Consider the following 21,777-nt stretch of genomic DNA (forward strand, 5'->3'; position numbering starts at 1 on the left):
CTCCTGTAGCACTTTCCTGACTACTTTATTTTCCTCCACCTCTCTGTGAAGCATTTGGATTTGTCTCCATATAATTCTTCTGAATTCCTTCTCAGGCAGATCCAAAGCCTGATCTTATTCTAATGGGAAGTCCATGTCTGCCTCCAGATCATTTGTCTCAGTTTCTTCTTTCTGTTTCTGGACATGTGCTGAGATCTTTTGTTGTTTTTCTTTGGTAAAGTTTCAATAGTTAGATGTGTTTTCAATGATTGAGTGAATGTATGTTGTTGTATTGTTAAGCTTACAGCGTGTCTCCTGGTGGATGTGATTTGGAGATAGGCTCCCCCTTTCACCTCTTAACTCGACGGCACTTAACAACAACAAATTACTCAGCTGCGAGCTATCTTTGAAGGTCTTCGCTCTCTGTGTAATGACTAGCCACTAGTATTGGCTCCTTTATGGATGGTGGGATATAATCAGGTATGCTTGCAGCTTGGCTATATGGCCACAATTGTGGTCTCTTCTAGGGTAACGTAGGGAGAGAAAGCTCCCACCCCCCAGGAAAAAAGTGAGACCAAAAGCAGAGACTAAGAATCAGCACACAAAAACAAAAACAAAGCCATAGCAGACTGCTTAGTAGCGTTTGCTGTGCAGGTCACTGTGTGTGCACAATGGAAGCCTCCAGTGGTGGATGGGGGTGCCCACTTGCTCAGGCACCCTCTCTAGTCTCTGCAGTGGAGGTGCACAGATAGATATTGAGAAATGAATGGAAGAAAGATTTTTCACAATTTTTATCTCAGCTTCAGCATAATTGTTAAAATGCCTCCGTCCCTGTGTATAGTAGTTGGTGTTGGATCTTGCCTTTTATGCTGGTCTTTTACTACATGCAGATGTGGTTTGGCTGTATGGCCAGACCTGCTGTCTCTTGTTAGGTTGTTGTTGTTAAGTGCCGTCTAGCTGATTCTGACCCATAGCGACCCTGTATAGGGTTTCCAAGGAGCCGCTGGTAAGCTTGAACTGCTGACCTTGCAGTTCAAATGGCCTTGCTAGGTAGGACAGGAATAAAGGATCCTGCCCAAGTAAGAGAGTCAATTTAAGGGATAAGTCCCAGAGTCAGACATCATAAGAAGCAGCCAAAGGATTAGCTTGTGGTATTTACTTTTTGTGCCATGGGAAAATTGTACCCTGTGGGCACAACACTGGACACCTTTGGGAGTATGCTCCCATCTGCCTGAAGTTGTCCGGGCTGGTCAGAGAGGGTGCGACAGGAAATAGGTGGAAAGAAAATTTTTTAAAAAGCCATCACACCTCTTTTACTATGAGTCGCTCCTTGACTTTAGCGCTGTATTAGCCTGACTGTGGCCCTGTCCTCTGATCTCCATCCAGGCTGTGGGCCGCAGAGAGTGTCCCGGTTGGTTCCAAAATCGCTGTGTATATCTGCCGCAGTCAGAATTCTCCACTAGTGGGTGCTGAAAACTGATGCTTCCCCCTTTATATTAGCTCCAAAACGTTGGAACTGTTCCGGCAAACCACTTTCTCTGTTGGTTTTTTTTTTTTTGCACCAAGTCTCCACTGCCTGTCTCTGCTTCTCCTGCCCCAAAACTGGAATAGCTTGCCATAAAATCTTGATTTGAAGAACAGTAAAATTTGTAAATGTTATTACATGGTTTCTTAAATAATCATGTACTTAAATTGTCTGAGGTGAGTGACAATAAATATGTTTAAAATTATGCAGACACTGCAGATACTCATGTAGGTTGTCTTCCTTGATTATTTTCTCCTTCTTATCTACTTTGTGTACCCTTTTCTATACACATGTTGTTAAGTTCTGTCGAGGTAGTTATGATCCATGGCAACCCTGAATAGGGTTTCTGACGATCAGCTGGTGTTTGAACCACTTACCTTGTGGTTAGCAGTCTAGTACTTATTGCCAACAAATAGTTGCCAAATTAATAAAATCATATTTTATACCCTGCTGATACTGTGGGTTAGGTGTTTGGCTGATAACCTCAAGGTCAGTGGTTCAAACACACCTGATGCTTCATGGGAGAAAGATAAGGCTTTCTGCTCTCATAAAGATTTATAATCTTGGAAACCCAGTAGAGTGTTGCTGTTAGTTGGAACTCTGGGTGTGGCACTGTAGGATCAGCACTGTGTTGTGAATCAAAATGTCAACAGTTCAAACCCACCAAATGGTCTTTTGAAACATTATATAGAGTTGTTATGAGTCAGAATTGAAATGAGGACACTTTTAATGAGTTGAAAGACTCTATGATAATTGATTTGGTTTTCCACGTACATCTTATTTGATGGTGTTAGTGGGATTAGTGTAAGAAACAACATGAAAGTGTTTTTCATGGCAAGCAAAATGAATTATAAATTTTTATTATGTTCAGTTTAATAATAAGAAATCAGCAGTCTGACTTGGCAGCACTTAACAAAAAGAACAAAAATATCTGATAAATGTTGAATGTTCACATGACAACCAAGTAGGGTAGAATTGTGTATGTTTATTATTACTAATGTTCAATAAATATTTAAAATTTTAATCTGTGCTCAAATTCTGGCAGAAAACAAAAATGCTTTGATATTTAAAAATTAACTGAAAAAGCAAGATTAGTTAAATATAAAACACAGTAGATGAAGTATAGGAACATTCATTAAAAAAGTGTTGTGATAATTAGGTAAAAAGACAGTTTATACTAAAGCCGACTGTAATTAACATGGATGCCTGCCTTTCAGAAATATTGTTTACAAGGGTGAAAGCCAGTATGAACAATAATTTACTATGCTTTTCATATCACTAATACCTGGCTGTGGTGTGCCATGGGGTCAGTTTTGACTCATAGCGACCCTACATAGGATTTCTGAGGCTGTAAATCTTTATGGGAACAGAAAGTCTCATCTTTCTCCCATGGAACCACTGGTAGTTTAAAACTGCCAACCTTCAGGTTAGCAGCCCGACTCATAACCGCTATGTTACCAGAGCTCCCTCATACCTGGTGATGCTATTTCCTTTTCTTTTTCATACTCATTACTATGCATCAAGTCCCATTATGTGCTGGGACTTGCTTCTATTGATATTCAAGAGCTCTCAGTATAGTGTTGCAAGTCTAAATTTCTTGATGCCACATTGATAGAATAAAATCAGCCATTTGTGGAAATCTGAACATGGAAATCAATAAGAACTACCAATCTGGGATTTTTTCTCTTGTCTCTTTAACATGCAAGACGTGCCACTCATACACATACTTTATGTAGCAGCACAAACTATTTAGGCATTGAAATCCATTCTAATCTTTAAATTCTGTTATGATTTCAAAGCAATTGTTTTAAAGGTTTTATTGTAAATTATGTGATAGTTTACATGGGAGAACATTAGTTTTACATTCATCCTATCGTATATAATTTCATTGCCATGATTACAGTCTCCTCCATGCATCGTCAACCAACCAAAGGGTATACCCTACAAGTCTTCCCCTCATTTGTAAGCACATAGCCCCTCTCCCTCTCTGTGTCTAAAGACCCCAGCTGCTTCATCTCTCCATGTCATCCTCTCTGCCTCCATCTCTGGTGTCACTGCTTCTCTGGGTAGGGTCCCGCTCACTGTTCTTCTCCCTTGATGGTCTCAGGGACCTCTGCTCCTAGACTGCAAAGTTAATCACTCCCCTCCTTGCTACAAAATGTCTACTTTTACATTTCCATCCCTCACAAGCAGTCCTGATAACAATTATTCACTACTGTATCACAAGAGACCTATATGCATTTCATTTTATCAGCCCTGCCTAGACAGATTGGATACTACTCACTGGAGATTCTACCTTCCTCCAGGCCCTCTGGATCTAAATTCCTTTTTGAAAGCTTGTAAGCAAGTCATTTCTTGCCTTTGTAGCTCCCCCCTCCACTTTGGGTAGCCAATGTCTAAGTTGCCCATCCCTGTCTACTCTGTGTATAGAGGGGGTGGGAATGATCCTTGCTGTAAAGATTTGTTCCCTCTTTTGAGCTACTGCATCCATAAGCAATTTATCTAGAAATGTTTATTGAACTGACTGCCTTAATTTCAGTAGATTACTTAGATATTTTTAATATATTCAGATGGAGTCCTATTGTGGCACTGTGGGTTAATGCACCAAACTGCAAAGCCATTTGAATTGCAGGGTCGGCAATTCAAGATCACCACCTGCTCCTCGGACACTCTACACAGGGTCATTATGCATCAGAACTGACTCGATAGCACTTAATAACAACAATAACAATATATTCAGATAGTCCAATTGTTATTATTCAATAGCATTACACTTTTTAGCTATATAATTGATTGTATAAGGTGAAAATGTGTGTTTTGTCATGGGCCAGGTTTTTTAATGTCACAATGAGGAATACTTTTTATTAAAATGACAATGTATTATTAATTATTGAGATTTACTAAAAACTGAGATTATTTTAAAGCTACTTCTGATTATATCTCTGACTATTCTTTATGGTGGTATCTTGCAGTAAGGCCCACAGTAATTGAAACTGATGTGTATGTAAACAGCATTGGACCAGTTGACCCAATAAACATGGTGAGTAATGAAAATTAAAAATAGTTGTCTGACGAATAAATACTTTAAATAATAGTGTAAGTGTAATCAATTTCTGATAATTAATTCTGAATGAATTTAAGTCAATGCCTACAATCACTGTATGCAAATAATAAGAACTAGAGTGAAAATAGTCTCGTTACTAGTAATCTGTTGTCTATCATTTTAATGTTCTTTGTTTGGTGGAGGAAATTATACAGTGCTGTAGGATAGGCACTGAACTGCTAACCACAAAGTTCGTGGTTCAAACGCCTCAGTTACCACTCAGAAACACTATACAGGGTTGCTATGACTTGGAACTGACTCCATGGTACTGAATAACAATAAGAGCAAATACTAAGGCTTAAAAAGAGTATCACCTGATCCATCAAGAGTTCATTCCTCAAGACTTCTAGAAAAAATAACTAAAAGATCTGAGGGAAAATTAGTCAGGGAAAGAAAATGAAGTACTGGCAGATTGTTCTTACTGTTTTTGGGTGCCATCAAGTCAGCTCCAACTCATAGCAACCTTACGTACAACAACAGAAGGATACACTGCCTGGTCTTGAACCATCCTCATAATCATGGTTAAACTGAGACCATTGCTGCTGTCACTGTTCCAATCCATCTCACAGGGAGTTTTCCTAATTTTCGCTGAACATCCATTTTTCCTATCATGATATCCTTCTATAGGGACTGGTCCATTCTGATAATATGTCTAAAGTAAGAGAGACTGAGTTTCACCATCCTGACTTCTCAGAAGCATTCTAAATATAATTCTTCCAACACAGATTTGTTTGCTCTTCTGGTAGTCCATGATACTTTGAACATACTTCTCCAATACCATAACTCAAATACATCAATTTTTCTCTGGTCTTGCTTATTCTCTTGTATAGGAAGCTATTGAAAATACCCTAGTGTGTGTCAGGCTAACTTTTGACTTCAAACTGACATCTTTGTTTTTGAACACTTTAACAAAGTCTTATGCAGCAGATTTGCCTAATGCAATACGTTGTTTGATTGCTATAAGAGTTGATAGTGAATCCTAGCATAATGAAATAATTGACAACGTCAATCTTTTCTCCACTTATCAGGATGATTGTATTGGTCCAGCTGTGAGGATTTTCATTTTCTTTACATTGAGAGGCTACCCATACTGAAGGCTGAGGTCCTTGCTCTCCATCAGCAAGTATTTTAAGTCCTATTCAATTTCAGCAAACAAGGTTGTAGTGTCATCTGAATATATACAAGTTGTTAGGAGTCTTCTTTCAATCCTGTGCCTTGTTCTTCTTCATATTATCCAGCTTCTTAAATTATTTGCTAAGCACACAGATTGAATAAGTATGGTGAAAGAATACAATCCTGATGCCCACATTATCTGATTTTTAAACCATTCAGTGTCATCTTGTTTTATTTTAATGAATGCCTCTTCATCTATATACAGTTTTTTTATGATCACAAGTAAGAGTTCTGGAATACTCATTCTCTGCAATGTTGCCCATAGCTTGTTATAATCCACAAAGTTGGAAGCCTTTGCATAGTCAATAAAACACAGATAAATATCTTTATGGTATGTTTGTTTTTAGCTAAGATCCATCTGACACCAGCAATGATATCCACTGGCAGATTCAGTGGACTTATAACAAGTTGATACCACTGGAATATTAGGTATAAAGCGGTGAATTGTGACTGAAGGAATGAATACGGTCCTTGTTTTACATAGCTTTTCAACTTGTAATTGGGAGTTTGTATTGTAACCTCTTTCATAATAAAAATGACTGAAATCTTTGAATGAGGGCGATATCCATTGACAAATTAATATTTCTAATAGATTGCTTTTTAAAACAATGTAAAGGATTAAGTCCAGGATTGGATAGATCACTTAAGAAGCTGTTGCATTAACCAGGGCAATAGTACTTGAAAACTAGTTAAGTAGCGGTCAAGCTGGACAAGAGTGTGACACATGAAAATTCTACATAGAGGGATTTTTCAGAATTTGGTTCATTGACAGTGAATCAGCTGACTCCAAGATATGCAGAAGAAAAACTTTGCAGATGGTAGAGTTGTTTTTTGAGATAGGGATTGTAATACTGGTCTCCTAAATGTGAGCAGGATATTCAGGAGTAACAGTCCAGCAATGTTTGGATATAAAACTAATGATTTTGGTTGATTGGGTATGAATGAGAGCAAAGATTTAATTTTATAAACTGTTTTCAGAAATTTGTATAAAAGAGATCTATATAAGGAAATGGTGGTAGAGAGGGAAATAAGAAGAGAATTAAGGAAGGGATAGAGGATGAGAAAATGTCAAAGAACAGCAATTTAGCTTAGAAAGTGATTCAGTTTGATGTCTATACTTGATCTTTCATGAATAGAATAAATAATATTGCTTTGGGAAGAATATAATGGACACCACAATATAATCAACACACATCATTAAAAATAGACTCCATAATTATTTATTCCAAACCTGAATGTTGCCATTTCTGTGAGATAAACAACACTTATCTCCATTTGGTGGTTGTAGTTATGTGCTGTTAAGTCAGTTCTGACTCATCGTGACCATGGTAGCTGAGGCTATAAATCTTTACAGAAGCAGAAAACCATATCTTTCTCCCATGGAGCAGCTGGTAGATACGAACAGCTGACCTTCAGGTTAGCAGCCCAACTTGTAACCCACTATTCTACTACAGCTGTAGTCTTAATAGCCTGTTTTCTCTATACATTGTATTTGCGATCCAAAGACAATTGTATATCACTTTGCTTATTTTCTCCCTCTGTTCACTTATTCAATATTAGAATAGTCAAATTGTCACCTTAATACAGATATTAACTAATTTATAATTTGAGAATCATAACATGCCTGACAGTTGCCTATGTCTGCTTATGTTTATAACATTACAGCATCACTTAACTTTATTTTATATTGATATATATAGACTTTATTTAACATTTATAGATCCCTGAACTGATAGCATTCTGGCTATACCATTTGTGACTTTAATTAAAGGGAATAAGAGCTAACTGTGAATACATTTTATTTGAGAGGCTGATGGGAATTCCTAATGTTGTTATTAGTTGCCATCGAGTCGATACCAACTCATAGCAACCTTATGCACAACAGAACGAAGCACTTCCCTGTCCTGGGCCCAAACCACACAATCGTAGCTTCGCTTGAGCCCATGCTGCCACTGTGTCAATCCATCTTGCTGGGAGTTTCCCCCTTTTTCTTGGACCCTCCACCTTACCAAACATGATATCCTTCTCCAGCTTCTGCCCACTCCTAACAATATGTCCAGTGTATGAAGATGAACTCTGACCATCCTGGCCTCCAAAGAGCACTCTGGCTGTACTTCTTCAGACACATATCTGTTTGTTCTTTTGGCAGTCCATGGTACTTTTCAATATTCTCCTCCAACACCATAACTCAAATGTATGAATTCTTCTCTGGTCTTCCTTCTATTCATTGTAGAACTTTATCATATTTATGAGGTAATATAAATACCATGGCTTGAGTCAGGCGCACTTAAGTCCTCAAACTGATATCTTTGCTCTTCAACACTTTAAAAAGCTTTGTGCAGTAGATTTGCCTAATGCAATACATCATCTGATTTCTTGACTGTTGCTTCCATGAGTGTTGATGGTGGATCCAAGAAAAATGATGTCTTTGAAAACTTCCATCTTTTCTCCTTTGATAAGAATGCTGTTTATTGATCCAGTGGTGAGGATTTTTGTTTTCTTTACATTGAGATGCAATTCATACCAAGGGCTGTGGTCTTTGATCTTCATCAGTAAATATTTCAAGTCCTCTTCACTTTCAGCAAGAATGGTTGTGTCATCTGCATATGACAGGTTGTTAATGAGTCTTCCTCCAATCCTGACACCACATTTTTATTCATTTAATCCAGATTCTCAGATTATTTGCTCATCATAAAGGCTGAATATGAATGGTGAAAGAACACAACTCTGTCATACAACTTTCCTAATTTTAAACCATTCTGTGTTTCCATGTTCTGTTAAAAAAAACTGCCTCTTGATCTATGTACAGGTTCCTCATGAGCACAATTAAGTGTTCTGGTATATTCATACTTTGCAATGTCATCCACAGCTTGTCATGATCCACACAATCAAAAGCCTTTGTGTAGTCAATAAAGCACTGATAACCATCTTTCAGGTGTTCTTTGCTTTTAGTCAAAATCCATCTGATAACAGCAATGATATCCTTCATTTCACATCCTCTTCTGAATCTGGCTTGAACCTCTGGATGTTCTCTGTCCATGTATGGTTGCAGCCATTTCTGTATTACCTTAAGAACAACTTTACTTGCATAGGATATCAATGATATTGTGTGATGATTTCTGCATTCTGTTGGGTCACATCTCTTTGTAATGGGCACAAATATGGATATCTTCCGATCAGGTGGCCACATAGTTGTCTTCCAAATTTCCTGACATAGATGGGTGACTGCCTCCAGTAGTATCTCACTTTTTGAAAGATTTCAATTTGTATTCCTTCAATTCCTGGTGCCTTGTTTGTTGCCAATGCCTTCAATGCATCTTGGACTACTTCTTTCAGGATCATCGACTCTAGATATATGCTACCTCATGAAATGATTGAACATTGATCATTTCCTTTAAGTATAGTGACTCTGTGTATTCCTACCATCTTCTTTTGATGCTTTCTGCATCATTCAATAATCTGCCCAGAGAATCCTTCAATAATACAAGTCGAGGTTTGAATTTTTTCTTCAGTTCCCCCATCTTAAGAAATGCTGAGTGAATTCTTCCTTTTTGTTTTTCTAACTCCAGATCTTTGCACATTTTGTTATGGTATTTGACTTTGTCTCCTAGAGCTATCTTTGAAATTTTCTGTTTAGCTCTTTTACCTTCATTTCTTCCATTTGCTTAGCATCTCTACACTGAAGAACAAGTTTCAAAGTCTTTTTCTACATCCATTTTGATCTTTTCCCTCTTTCTTGTCTTCTTAATAACCTTTTGCTTTCTTCCTGTATAATGTTCTTGATGTTATCCCACAACTTTTATGGTCTTTGGTCCTTAATTTCTAATGTATTAAATCAGTTTTTCCTAATGTTACTAGCCTTGAAATTGGGGGAATATCAGGACTGAAGCAAAACATTTATCAGTACTTTGCTAAGCCTCTGTAAGATGGAGGCATCAATATTACAGAGTAACTACACAAAGACAGGCTGCCAGTCCTTAGGGATCACATACATTTAAGGATGTGAAAGGTGGAACTGAGGTAGTAAATGAAACTGAAAGGTTGAAAAGGAAAGGAAGACAAAGTGATACCATAGAAAGCAAAGAAAGACCAAGTTTCAGGCATTTTTTAGCATCACAATAATTCCTAGAGTACTAGTTGAAGTTTGTGTAGCTATTATATTCTCTATACATGCATGTATAGATTTAACATTATATAAATGCAAGATTTCATAAAGTAATATATTACCAAAATGTCAATTTTCACTTATTTGAATAATTTAATATTATTCACCACTTGTCATAATTTTCACCTATGTATTTCTGATTTTTTGTGTGCATGTGTTGTGTAAATGTTGGACTCTTGTCTTTTTTTATAAGAACTCATTATGGCAAAGTGGCTCCCTAAGATAAGCACTAGACTGAGAACCACCAGGTTGGCAATTCATGTCTACTAGCTGCTCTTCCAGAGAAAGATGACCCTTTCTACTACTGTAAAGATTTATAGTCTAAGAAACCTGACACTTGGTTGCTATGAGTTGGAACCAACTTGACTATACTTGACAACAACAACACTAAAGAAAAAAATTGGTCATTTAGACAGACACAGAGAAATAGAATTCAAGAATGTACTATTATTTCAGAAGCATTCTGACAGGAATGACTATCAAGAGGCTTCTAGGATGATTTTCCTGTATAAAATACCTGTATTCATGGTATTAAAGATTTAGATATCACAGTGGGGCAAATTACGTACTTGTAACCTTGGACAATGAAAATTTTTTGTGTTTTTTTTTTTAAAGCTAATCAAATGAAATTGCTATTGAAAGTAGTGATATCAAAGTGCACACAGAACAAAGGAATCTCCAAGAAATGATTAGTATTTATTAAAAAGAAGTATAGCTGTACTGGAGTCCTGGTGTGGCACTGTGGTTTAATGCATCAGACAGCAAAGCCATTTAAACTGCAAGGTCGGTAGTTCAAGCTCACCAGCTGCTCCTTGGATTGGAATCGACTCGACGGCACTTAACAACAACAACAAATTGTTATACTAGAAAGTAATAAGAAACTTATATAGAAAACTGTTTTAACTAACAATGCAGGAAAATTAGAGTGCGGTTTTCATAAGATTAATAAAATTGCTTTGAATGCGAGTATAGTAAAGCATGTTGACAAGTGCAATCAAGTGAACAAGGGGTAATTCTCTTCTCCTTTAACTACTCATAAAATTTAAGTTACTGGTACAGTACAAAATTAATTTATTGTTTAACTATGTTATTTAAAAAACAAAAAACAAAAACAAAGCTGGCCACAGCTTGGTTTGTTGCAAAATCGTCTTTTTTAAGCTATCTCACTTTTAAGATTAGGTGCATAAAAGAACATATCTATAGATATTGGATGTTATGCTTTGAAAAAAAATTTCAGAGATAGTTTCGCTCGGTTTTGCTCATAAAAATAGGATATGTGTTCAACTTTGGTCACATCTTTTATTAGATATTAATTAATCAAATGCCAATTAAATATAAATTTGTCAATATATACATTTTTGCCATAATTGCCATTTTGAAAATTTACAGTTGAAATGAATAATGTTGTCTTCTGTTAAGTGCTGTCCAATCAGTTCTGTCTCATAGCAACCCTGTATAGGGTTTCTGAGAAGTGGCTAGTGAGCTTCATCCACTGAACTTGGGCTTCAAACTGACCTTGTATTAACCTGCAGTGCCACACCAGGACTCCATATTAAATGTAAACAGGACAAAATAGTTTGTCACAGATGAAGACAATGGAAATGTTGTTAATAGTATTATATTAGATTGATATTAGAGATATTTCATCTTGTTTACCTCTCAGGTATTAGGGTTTTTGTTTTTGCTTTTTTAAGTAAAACTTGTAAATGCCACATGATTATAACATAACAGCAACTTATCTTTGAATATTAAGTATAGCAGTTAAAGGTGGTAGTAGCTGTGTGCCAGTGAGTCAGTTGTGACTCATCGCTATCCCTGTACAGGATTTCCAAAGTTGTGCCTATTTACAGGAGCAGAGAGCTTCCATGTTTCCTTGAGGAACAACTAGTGGTTTCAAATTGCTCACCTTGCAGTTAGCAGTCCAACATGTACCTAATACAAAACTAGAGATCTTTTGTCGGATATAGTACCATAAAATGAAAACATTATGAATAGCACCAGAATATTGTCAGATATAGTTCTGGAAAATGAGACCGTCAGGTTGGAAGGCACTCAAATATGTTTGGGAATTGCTGCTTCCTTAAAGTAGAATAAAGCTTTCATTTACAGATGAGACACAACTCAAAATGAGCAGAGACAACTTCAAATGTCCATTAATAAACAGAACATGTAATTAATGTATGAAGTAGGAATCTAGGAAATGTGATTGTGGAAATGAAATGGAACACATAAAGAACGATAACCTAAGCATTAATGAACTGAAATGAACTAGTATTGGCCATTTTAAAGCTGACAATCATGTGATTTACTATGCTGGGAACGAGAAATTCACGAGGAATGCTGTCAAATTCATTGGCAAAATGGATATTTCAACATGTCTCTGGAAGTACAATTCTGTCTGTGAGAGGATAATATCTATACCCTGCTAAGAAGACCAGTTAATTCCACCAGTATTTAAATTTATGCACCAACAACTAAACTCTGTGCTGATGAAATTGAAGAATTTTACCAACTTCTTCAGTCTGAAAATGATCAAACATGCAATCAAGGTATATTGTAATTACTGGTGATTGGAATGTGAAGGTTGGAAACAAAGGGAAAAGATCAGTAGTTGGAACATATGGCCTTGGTGATAGAAATGATGCTGGAATTTGCATGATAGAATTTTGCAAGAACAATGATTTATTTATAGTAATTACCTTTTTAAAGCAATATAAAAGGTGACCTCTATACATGGATATCTCCAAATTAAATGCAAAGGAATTGAATTAAAAACATATGTGAGAAGAGACAGTGAAAACTTTTAATGGTTGTGGTTAAGTATGCACGACTAAGGATTCAGGGAACTTAGATTAACTATGAAAAGGATAATTGAAAAGGAGCTGGGGAACCAGCTGGATTATACTTAAGAATAGTTACCTGTTGGAGATGATTCAAGGGCATGCTGCATTCATACATAAGACAAAGTAAGCATAACAAAAGAAAGGATGCATTTTTTTTTTTTCTGGCCAGTATTGAAATATTTAACAAAAATAAGCCTTTATATATTCCTTACAACATAAGAAGAAGATTATTTCTTCCTTCAAGAAAAGATTAAAAAAAGAAGTATGAAAGTCATAATATTAGTTTGAACATGTTATCAGGAGGGACCAATTCCTGGAGAAGTCTATCATGCTTAGTAATGTAGAGGGGTCAGAGAGTTTGGATGGACTGACATAGTGGCTGCAATGAAGGATACTTTTTTTATGTGTCTGAGGATGGTGTGAGATTGGGTAACATTTTATTTTGTTATACATAGAATAGGAGCTGGAACCATCTCAGTGGCACACAATAAAAACACTGAATAGAGAAAAGGGTTTCAAAAGTTAATAAATGGTGTTCTGCTCACTTAGGTATAATTGTTGCTGTTGTGAAGTGCCATAGAGTCAGAACTGACTCATAGCTGTGTTGTATAGGTTTCCCGAGGAGTGACAAATAGTTTTGAACTACCAGATTTGTGGTTTAGAAAGTCCAGTGATTATCCTATAGTGACACACCAGGACTCCTTAGGTAGAGTAATCAGTGATAAAATATATCCTCTGTGTGTGTATGTAGCTAAATAATCATTCACTTGAACTTGTCTTTTAAGACTCATTTTGATAATGAATTCTCCAGACATACTTATATTTAAATACTGTTAAGTACATTGAAAAGGCTGGTGATCATAGGGAAGTTTTTTCTCCATTACTTTCTTTTATTTCAGGGAAGCATAAAACCTAGTGGGAAAGAAGACAAAAAACACAAAGAATACCAATATAGAAGGCGGTGGACCAGGAAAAATACTGTGTATGAAACCATACAAATTCTAATTTGAAAATGGTGACCATGTGACTATTTTTTTTTCTTAAAAAATATGTAGTTGAAAAAAATTTCTGTTCTGTGTTTTTAAAACATGTTCTATATTATCTATGCAATTTGGGTAAAAGGAAGATCATTAAAATATACTGAAAATTCATTATGCATTGATCACCATTGTTACTATTCTTACAACATTGTATGCATCTCTTGACTATATCTCACAGATGCCTAGGACAGAGTGAGGATCTGTTTCTGCTCATTGCATTCATGCATGTAAATAAATCTAGTTTTAGCACTACTGTTAATTGCTCTGCTTGGTGTTGTTGTTAGGTACAGTCTAGTGTGTTCCAACTCATATCAATCCTATGCACAACAGAAAAAACACTGCCCATTCCTGTACCATCTCCACAATCGTTTGTACGCTTCAACCTATTGCTGATGCGCCTATGCCAATCCATCTAGTTTATATCTTCTTTTCCACTTTCCCTTCACTTTACAAGGCCTGGTGTATTTGTTTAGGGACTAATCCCTTCTGTAACATGTCCAAAGTATGAAAGAAAGTCTCACCATCCTGACTTCTAAGGAGTTATTCTGGCTGTACTTCTTCAACACAGATTTGTTTGTTGTTCTGGCAGTCCACGGTTCTTTCTAACTCCAACACCATAACTAAAATGAACCAATTATTATATGATGTTTCATATTTCTTGTACAACTTGCAGATGCATATGAGGCTATAGAAAATAGCATAGCTTGGGTCAGACTCCCCTTCATCCTCAAACTGCTGATACCTTTGCTTTTAAACACTTTAAAGAGGTTTACCTAATGCAATATATCATTTGATTTCTTGTCTGCTTGTGTGAATGTTTATTGTGTATGCAAGCAAAATTAAATTGTTGACAGCTTCTATATTTTCTCCATTTATCAAGATGTTAGGATTTTAAATTTTTTGTTTTATTCATTGCGTGTCAATCCATAGTGAAGTTTGAAGTCTATGATCTTTATCAGTAAATATATTAAGTCCTCTTCACTTCTAGCAAGCAAGGTTGTATCATCTGCATATCACAGGTTATTAATGAGTCTTCCTCCAATCCTGATGCCACCTTCTTCTTCATATAATCCAGCTTCTTGGATGTTTTTGTACAGTATACAGATTGAATAAGTATGCTGAAAGAATACAACCCTGGTGCACAACTTACCTGATTTTAAGCCATTCATTTTCCCCTTGTTCTGTTTGAACAACCGCCTCTTGGTCTTTGTACAGCTTTCTCATGAGCATAATTAAGTGTTCTGGAATACCCATTCTTCTCAGTGTTATCGATAGCTTGTCATAATCCACATGATTGAAAGCCTTTGCACAGTCAATAAAACACAAGTAAGCATCATTTTAAAACATTTTTGAGCCCTAGTATGGCACTATAGGATAAGTGTTGGACTGTAAGCCTAGCTTGAACCACAAATTTAAACCCATGAGCTGCTGCTCGGAAACCCTATACAGGATCACTATGAGTCAAAACTGACTTGATGGCACTTAACAATGATAACAAACATCATTTTGGTACTCTCTGCTTTCAGCCAAAATAGGTGTGATTTCAACAATGATATTACTAGTTCTATGTCCTTTTCTGAATCCAACTTGAATTTCTGTCAGTTCTCTGTCAATGCACTGTTTTAGCTATTTTTTAATGATCTTCTGCAAAATTTTACTTTCATGTGATATTTATGATATTGTTAGATGATTTCTGCATTCTGTTGAGTCATCTCTCTGTTGTTGTTGTTAGGTGTCATTGAATCGGTACTGACTCATAGCAATCTGTACAACAGAACAAAACACTGCCCAGTCCTGGACCAACCTCACAATTGTTGCCAAGCTTGAGCCCATTGATGCTGCTACTCTGCTAGGCAAAATATAGGTCTCTTTCAATTGGTTGGCCAATCGTCTTTCAAATTTCTTGGCATGGATGAGCAAGCACTTCCAGTGCTGCCTCAGTTTGTTGAAAGATTTCAGTTTGTATTCTGTCAATTTCTGCTTGCTTTTCGCAAATTACTTACATGCAGCTTGAGCTTCTTCCTTCAGTTCTATCTGTTCTTGATCATATGCTACCACTTGAAATGTTTGAAAATCGACAGATTTTTTTTTTAAAGTTTTTATTGTGAATTGAGTGATCGTTTACATGAAAGAACACCAACTTTACATTCATCCTAGCATATTTCATTTCATTGCAATGAGTATAATCCCATCCATGCATTATCAAACAACCAAAGGGTACACCCCAGAAGTCTGGCCCCTGACCATCAACACATAGCCCCTCTCCCTCCCTGAGTCCAGAGTCCCCAGCCACTCTATCTCTCCATGTTGTCATCTCTGACTGTTTCTCTGAATAAAGTCCCACATGCAACACTTCCACCTTGATGGTCCCAGGGTCTTCCACTCCTGGACTGCAAAATCAACCACTATTCTCCTTTTGTTATAAAATGTCTACCTTTATATTTGCAACTCTCATAGTCAGTCCTGATAGCCATTATTCACTATTGAACCACAAGAGTCTTATCCCCATCTCCTTTCACCAGTCCTGTCCAGAGAGGTTGGAAACCACTCAGTGGAGATTCTACCTTCCTCCACACCCTCTGAAACTAGGCTCCCTCTTGAAAGTTTGTAAACTAGTCATTTCATGCCTTTGTATCCCTCCCATTTTGGGTAGCCAGTGTCTAAGTTGCCCATCTCTGTCAAACCTGTGTACCAAGGGAGTTGGAATGATCTTCACTGTAAAGATCCATTCCCTCTTTTAAACTACTACATCCATAAGTATAGGTAAAGTTCATCAAATTGTAGTGGATTGCTCCTTTTTTTCTCTAGTTTAGTTCTGATCATCCAGCCATTGAAGCCAGGTCAAGTGTGTACTATGTGCGATTATGGGTATTGTTGTGTAATTCCCCTCACTTCATATCAGCTGGATGATTCACTCTCTGCTCTAGTCCTCTGTGGACATGTCCCTGGGCCCAGGAGTCCCCAGGTCTTGCCACACTGCTAGTCTACCAGGTCTCAACCTAGGTTGACAACAGTCTATTGAACATGATTGGACTTAGCTCACAACTTCATTTCTGTTTTTCTCCCACTTCCCCTTATCAGTAGACCAACATGGTCACCAGCAGACCACACACCTGCTTGTGTATTCCCATTGAGTCTCAGGCTTGGTAGTGAGTTTACCCTAAGGGGACCCTACTGCTTGCCTTGATGGCTGCCGAATGAACAACTTGCCGTTATTTTTCCTGATGGTCTTTCTTTTTAAGAAATATATTCTGTTCTTCTAGCAGCTCCAGACTGGCCTGCTTGTCCTTACAAGTGGATATTTCCTACCTCAGAATATTCTGGATGGGGATTAGGATTCCACCTATGGTCTTATGCAATGCAAAAGCTCTGCAGGAAATCTCCAGCACTGAGCAAGTTATAGTGTCATTTTAGGTATTCCAATCAATTATAGGCTGAAGATGGACTTATAAGCTTTCTATGATGATATTTCTGGCTATTCCTTTCTCTCCCCCTAAAGTGTCTATTTTACAATAGTAGAAAAGGGAAACCAAGATTCAAAAGACAGCCAAGCATCTTAACATTATTTGCTCTCTTTTACCCATTCAAACCATGCTCAATCCCTGTAGCCCAGAGCCCCGTTGTTCCAAGGTTAAGCATACATCATTTTTTACCTCTAGCTCATTTAGACCATACAAACCTGCCTAAATGTTCTCCCCTCTGCCTTATTCTTCCATTCTGTTCCTCCTTCTTGTGTATTGCCTGCCCCCCAGGACCAAAACTATCCTGTATCAATCCCCTACCTTGTGTTCCACCTTTCCCTCCCTCCCCTCACCCCCTCTATAAACCCCGGTAACCAGCAATTTTTTTTTTTTTTTTTTTGCCCTTTTAGTGTGGCTGCTTTTTCTTAAGCATTTACAATAATGGTCCTATGCAGTATTTCTTCTTTTGTGACTATCTAATTTCACTCAGTATAATGTCCTCAAGTTTCATCCATGCTTTACAGTGGCTTGCAGCTTCCTTCTTATTCTTCAACATAGCATAATATTCCATTGTGTGTATGTATCAAAGTTTATTTATACATTTTCCATTGATGAACATTTAGGCTGTCTCCATCTTTTTGCAATTGTGAATAGTGCTGGTATGAACATAGCTGCACATATATCTACTCATGTTATGCCTTGTATTTTTTATGGATAAATACCAAGTAGAGGCATTGCTGGCTCATAAAGTATTTCTATTTCCAACTTTGTGAGGAAGTGCCATATTTTTTCCCAGAGTGGTTGGACCATTTTGCAATCCCACCAGCAATGTAGGAGGGTCCCAGTATCTATATCCTCCCCAACATTTATTGTCCTCTAAATTTTTGGTCTTTGCTGTTACTGCTGGTGTGAGATAATATCTCATTGTAGTTTTGATTTGTATCTTTCTAATGGCTACAGATCATGAACATTTCTTCATATGTTTGTTAGTTGCCCGAATCTCTTCCTTGGTGAGTGTCTGTTCATGTCCTGTGCCCAGTTTTTATTTGTGTTATTTGTCTTTTTCTTGTAAAAAAGTGTTGTAATTTTCTATATATTTTAGAAATTAGTCCCTTGTCCGATGTGTTATAGCAAAATATTTTCTTCCATTTTGTGCATTCCCATTTTACTCTTTTGGTGAATTCTTTTGATGCACATACGTTTTTAGTTTTTAGTATGACCCATTCATCTGTTTTGTCTACTTTTGTTTGTATAATTTTCAAAAAGTTTGGTAATCTGTGTTTGCCCTGTATTGTTGTTGTTGTTGTTAAGTGCTGCGAGTCAGTTCTGATCCATAGCAACCCAAATAGGGTTTCCAAAAAGCAGCTGGTGAGCTTGAACCACTGACCTTGCAGTTCAAATAACTTCACAGTCTGACACACTAGCCCACAATGCCACATCAGGACTCCTTGTCCTCTATTGTTGTTGTTGTTAGGTGCCATCGAGTCGGTACTGACTCATAGCGACACTTTGTATAGTAGAATGAAACACTACCCAATTCTGGGCCAGCCTCACTATTGTTGCCATACTTGAGTCCATTGATGCTGCCACTTTGCCAATACATCTGTGGGGGGTCTTCCTCTTTTTCACCTTACCAAACATGATATGGATTGCATCTCAATGTCAAGAAAACAAAAATCCTCACCACTGGACCAATAAAAAACATTCTTATCAATGGAGAAAAGATTGAAGTTGTCAAGGACTTCATTCTTCTCGGATCAACTATCAACACTCGCGGAAGTAGCAGTCAAGAGATCAGACGACGTATTGCACTGGGCAAATCTGCTGCACAGGAACTTTTTAAAGTATTGAAGAGCAGAGATGTCAGCTTGAGGACTAGGGTGCGCCTGACCCAGGCCATTGTGTTTTCAATAGCCTCATATGGGTGCGAAAGCTGGACAGTGAATAAAGAGGATCGTAGAAGAATTGATGCCTTTGAGTTGTGGTGTTGGAGGAGAATACTGAGGGTGCCATGGACTGCCAAAAGAACCAATAGATCTGTTTTGGAAGAAGTGCAGCTAGAGTGCTCCTTGGAGGCCAGGATGGCTAAGCTTCGTCTCTCCTACTTTGGACATGTAGTCTGGAGGAAACAATCGTTGGAGAAGGATGTCATGCTGGGTAGGGTGGAGGGTCAGAGAAAAAGAGGAAGACCCCCAACGAGATGGATCGGCCAGGTGGCATCATTGATGGACTCGGGGGTGGCAGCGGTGGTGAGGTTGGCCCAGGATCGAGCATTGTTTCGTTCTGCTGTGCATGGGGTCGCTATGAGTCGGTTCCGACTCGATGGCACCTGACAACGACAACAACAACAAACATGATATCCTTTTCCAGCAATTGGTCCTTCCTGACAATATGTCCGAAATATTAGAGGAGAAGTTTGGGTAGAGCCCAAAAATTTGTCCCTTCTTTTTCATTGATGCCCTTTATAATTATGGGATTCACATGTAGATCTTTAATCTATGCTAAATTGGTTTTTGTATATGGCCTGAGGTAAAAGTCTTCTTTCAATTGTTTGCATATCTCTTTCCAGTTCTGCCAGCACCATCTGTTGAAGAGACTATCGCCTCCCCATGCAATACACTTAGGCAATTTTTCAAAAATCAGTTGGCTGTATGTGGATGGGTTCATTTCTGGATTCTTGATTCTGTTTCTTTGATCTCTGTATCTTTCATTGTACCAGTACCAAGCTATTTTGACCACTGTATCTGTGTAGTCAATTTTGAAATCAGAGCGTGAGAGGCTTCCAACTTTATTCTTATTCTTATGTGGTGCTGTGGTTATCCTCTCCTTCCTTTCCATATAAACTTTGTAATTGTTTTTCTACCTCTTTGAAGAATGTCATTGGAATCTGGATTGGGATTGCAATATATGTGTAGATTGCTTTGGGCAGTATTGACATTTTCACAATGTTTAAGTCTTCCTATCCAGGATCATGGTATATTCTTCTATTTTTGTAAGTCTCTTTTGGTTCCTTGTTAGTAGTGTTTTGTATTTTTCTTTGTATAGGTCTTTTGTTTTTCTGGTTACATTTTTTCCTAGAAATTTCATCCTTTGTGAGTCTATTGTAAATGGTATTGCTTTCCTAATGTCTTTTTCAGTGCTGTCATTATTAGTATAGAAGAATCCAACTGACTTTTGTATTTTGACCTTATGCCCAGCCACTTTGCTAAATCTTCCAGTGAGATCTGGTAGCTTTTTTTACTGAGTCTTTGGTGTTTTCTATGTATAGGATCATAACATCTGCAAATAGAGAGAATTTTACTTCCTCTTTGCTAATTTGGATGCCTTTAATTTCCCTCTCTTGCCGTATAGCCTTGGCTAAGACTTCTAGCACAATATTGCATAAGAGGGGTGACAGAGAGCATCCTTGTCTGGTTACTGGTTGCAGAGGAAAGGCTTTCAATTTCTCTCCATTGAGAGAAATGTATATTGTTGGTTTTGTATATATGCTTTTAATTATGTTGAGAAATTCCCATTCAATTCCTACTTTGTTGAGAGTATTTTTTCAGGAATGGATGTTGGATTTTGTCAAGTGGCTTTTCTGCATCAGTCGATATGATCATGTGGTTCTTTTCTTTCTCTTATTTATATGGTGGATTACAATGATCGTTTTTCTAATATTGAACCATTCTTGCATCCCTGCTATGAATCCCATTGGTCTTGATTTATTATGTTTTTGATGTGTTGTTAGATTCTGTTGGCTAGGATTTTGTTGAAAGTTTTTGCATCTATGTTCATGAGGAATATTGGTCTATATTTTTCTTTCTTAGTGATATCTTTCCCTGATTTTGGTATGAGGGTTATGCTTGCTTCATAAAAAGTGTTAGGCAGTTTTCCGTTCTCTTCTATATTCTATATTTTGGAATAATTTGAGTAGAATTGGTGACAGCTCTTCCCTGAATGTTTGGTATAACTCACCAGTGAAGCCATTTGGGACTGGACTTCTTTAGGTTGGGAGTTTTTTGATGACTTGATCAAAATCTTCTTTTATTATGGGTCTGTTAAAGTTTTCTACTTTTCTGTGCAAGTTTAGGTAGGTCTTCTTTTTCCTAAAAATGTATCCATGTCTTCTAAGTTTCCAAACTTGTTGGAGTACAACTCTTCATTGTATTCTGTTATCCTTTTGATTTCCTTTGGTTCCATTGTGACATCGCCTATGTGGTTTCTAATGTGTGTTATTTGTGTCTTTTCCTTCTTGTCTTTTGTTGAGTTTGCTATTGATTTGCCAATTTTATAAATACTTTCAAAGAAATAGCTTCTTATTGATTCTTTGTATAGTTTTTTTTTCTGTTTTCTGTCTCATTTATTTCTGTTCTAATCATTATTATTTCTTTTCTTTTGGTGACTGTTGTTATTGTTGTTGTTGTCAGGTGCCATCGAGTCGGAACCGACTCATAGGGACCCCATGCACAGCAGAACGAAACAATGTCCGATGCTGAGCCAGCCTCA

General features: G+C 37.2%; 1 protein-coding gene across 1 annotated transcript in view; it reads left to right on the forward strand.

Annotated features, from left to right (window-relative positions):
- LOC102834943 (gamma-aminobutyric acid receptor subunit gamma-1-like) overlaps positions 1 to 21,777 on the forward strand; it is a 280,558-nt gene that overhangs the window by 138,800 nt on the left and 119,981 nt on the right. The window contains exon 3 of the mRNA XM_006877251.1: positions 4,477 to 4,544. Coding sequence (XP_006877313.1) covers positions 4,477 to 4,544 — 68 coding nt within the window. The remainder of the gene's footprint in view (positions 1 to 4,476; positions 4,545 to 21,777) is intronic.

This window comes from Chrysochloris asiatica, unplaced genomic scaffold, assembly GCF_000296735.1.
Source record: "Chrysochloris asiatica unplaced genomic scaffold, ChrAsi1.0 scaffold00449, whole genome shotgun sequence".
Classification (NCBI taxonomy): Eukaryota; Metazoa; Chordata; class Mammalia; order Afrosoricida; family Chrysochloridae; genus Chrysochloris; species Chrysochloris asiatica.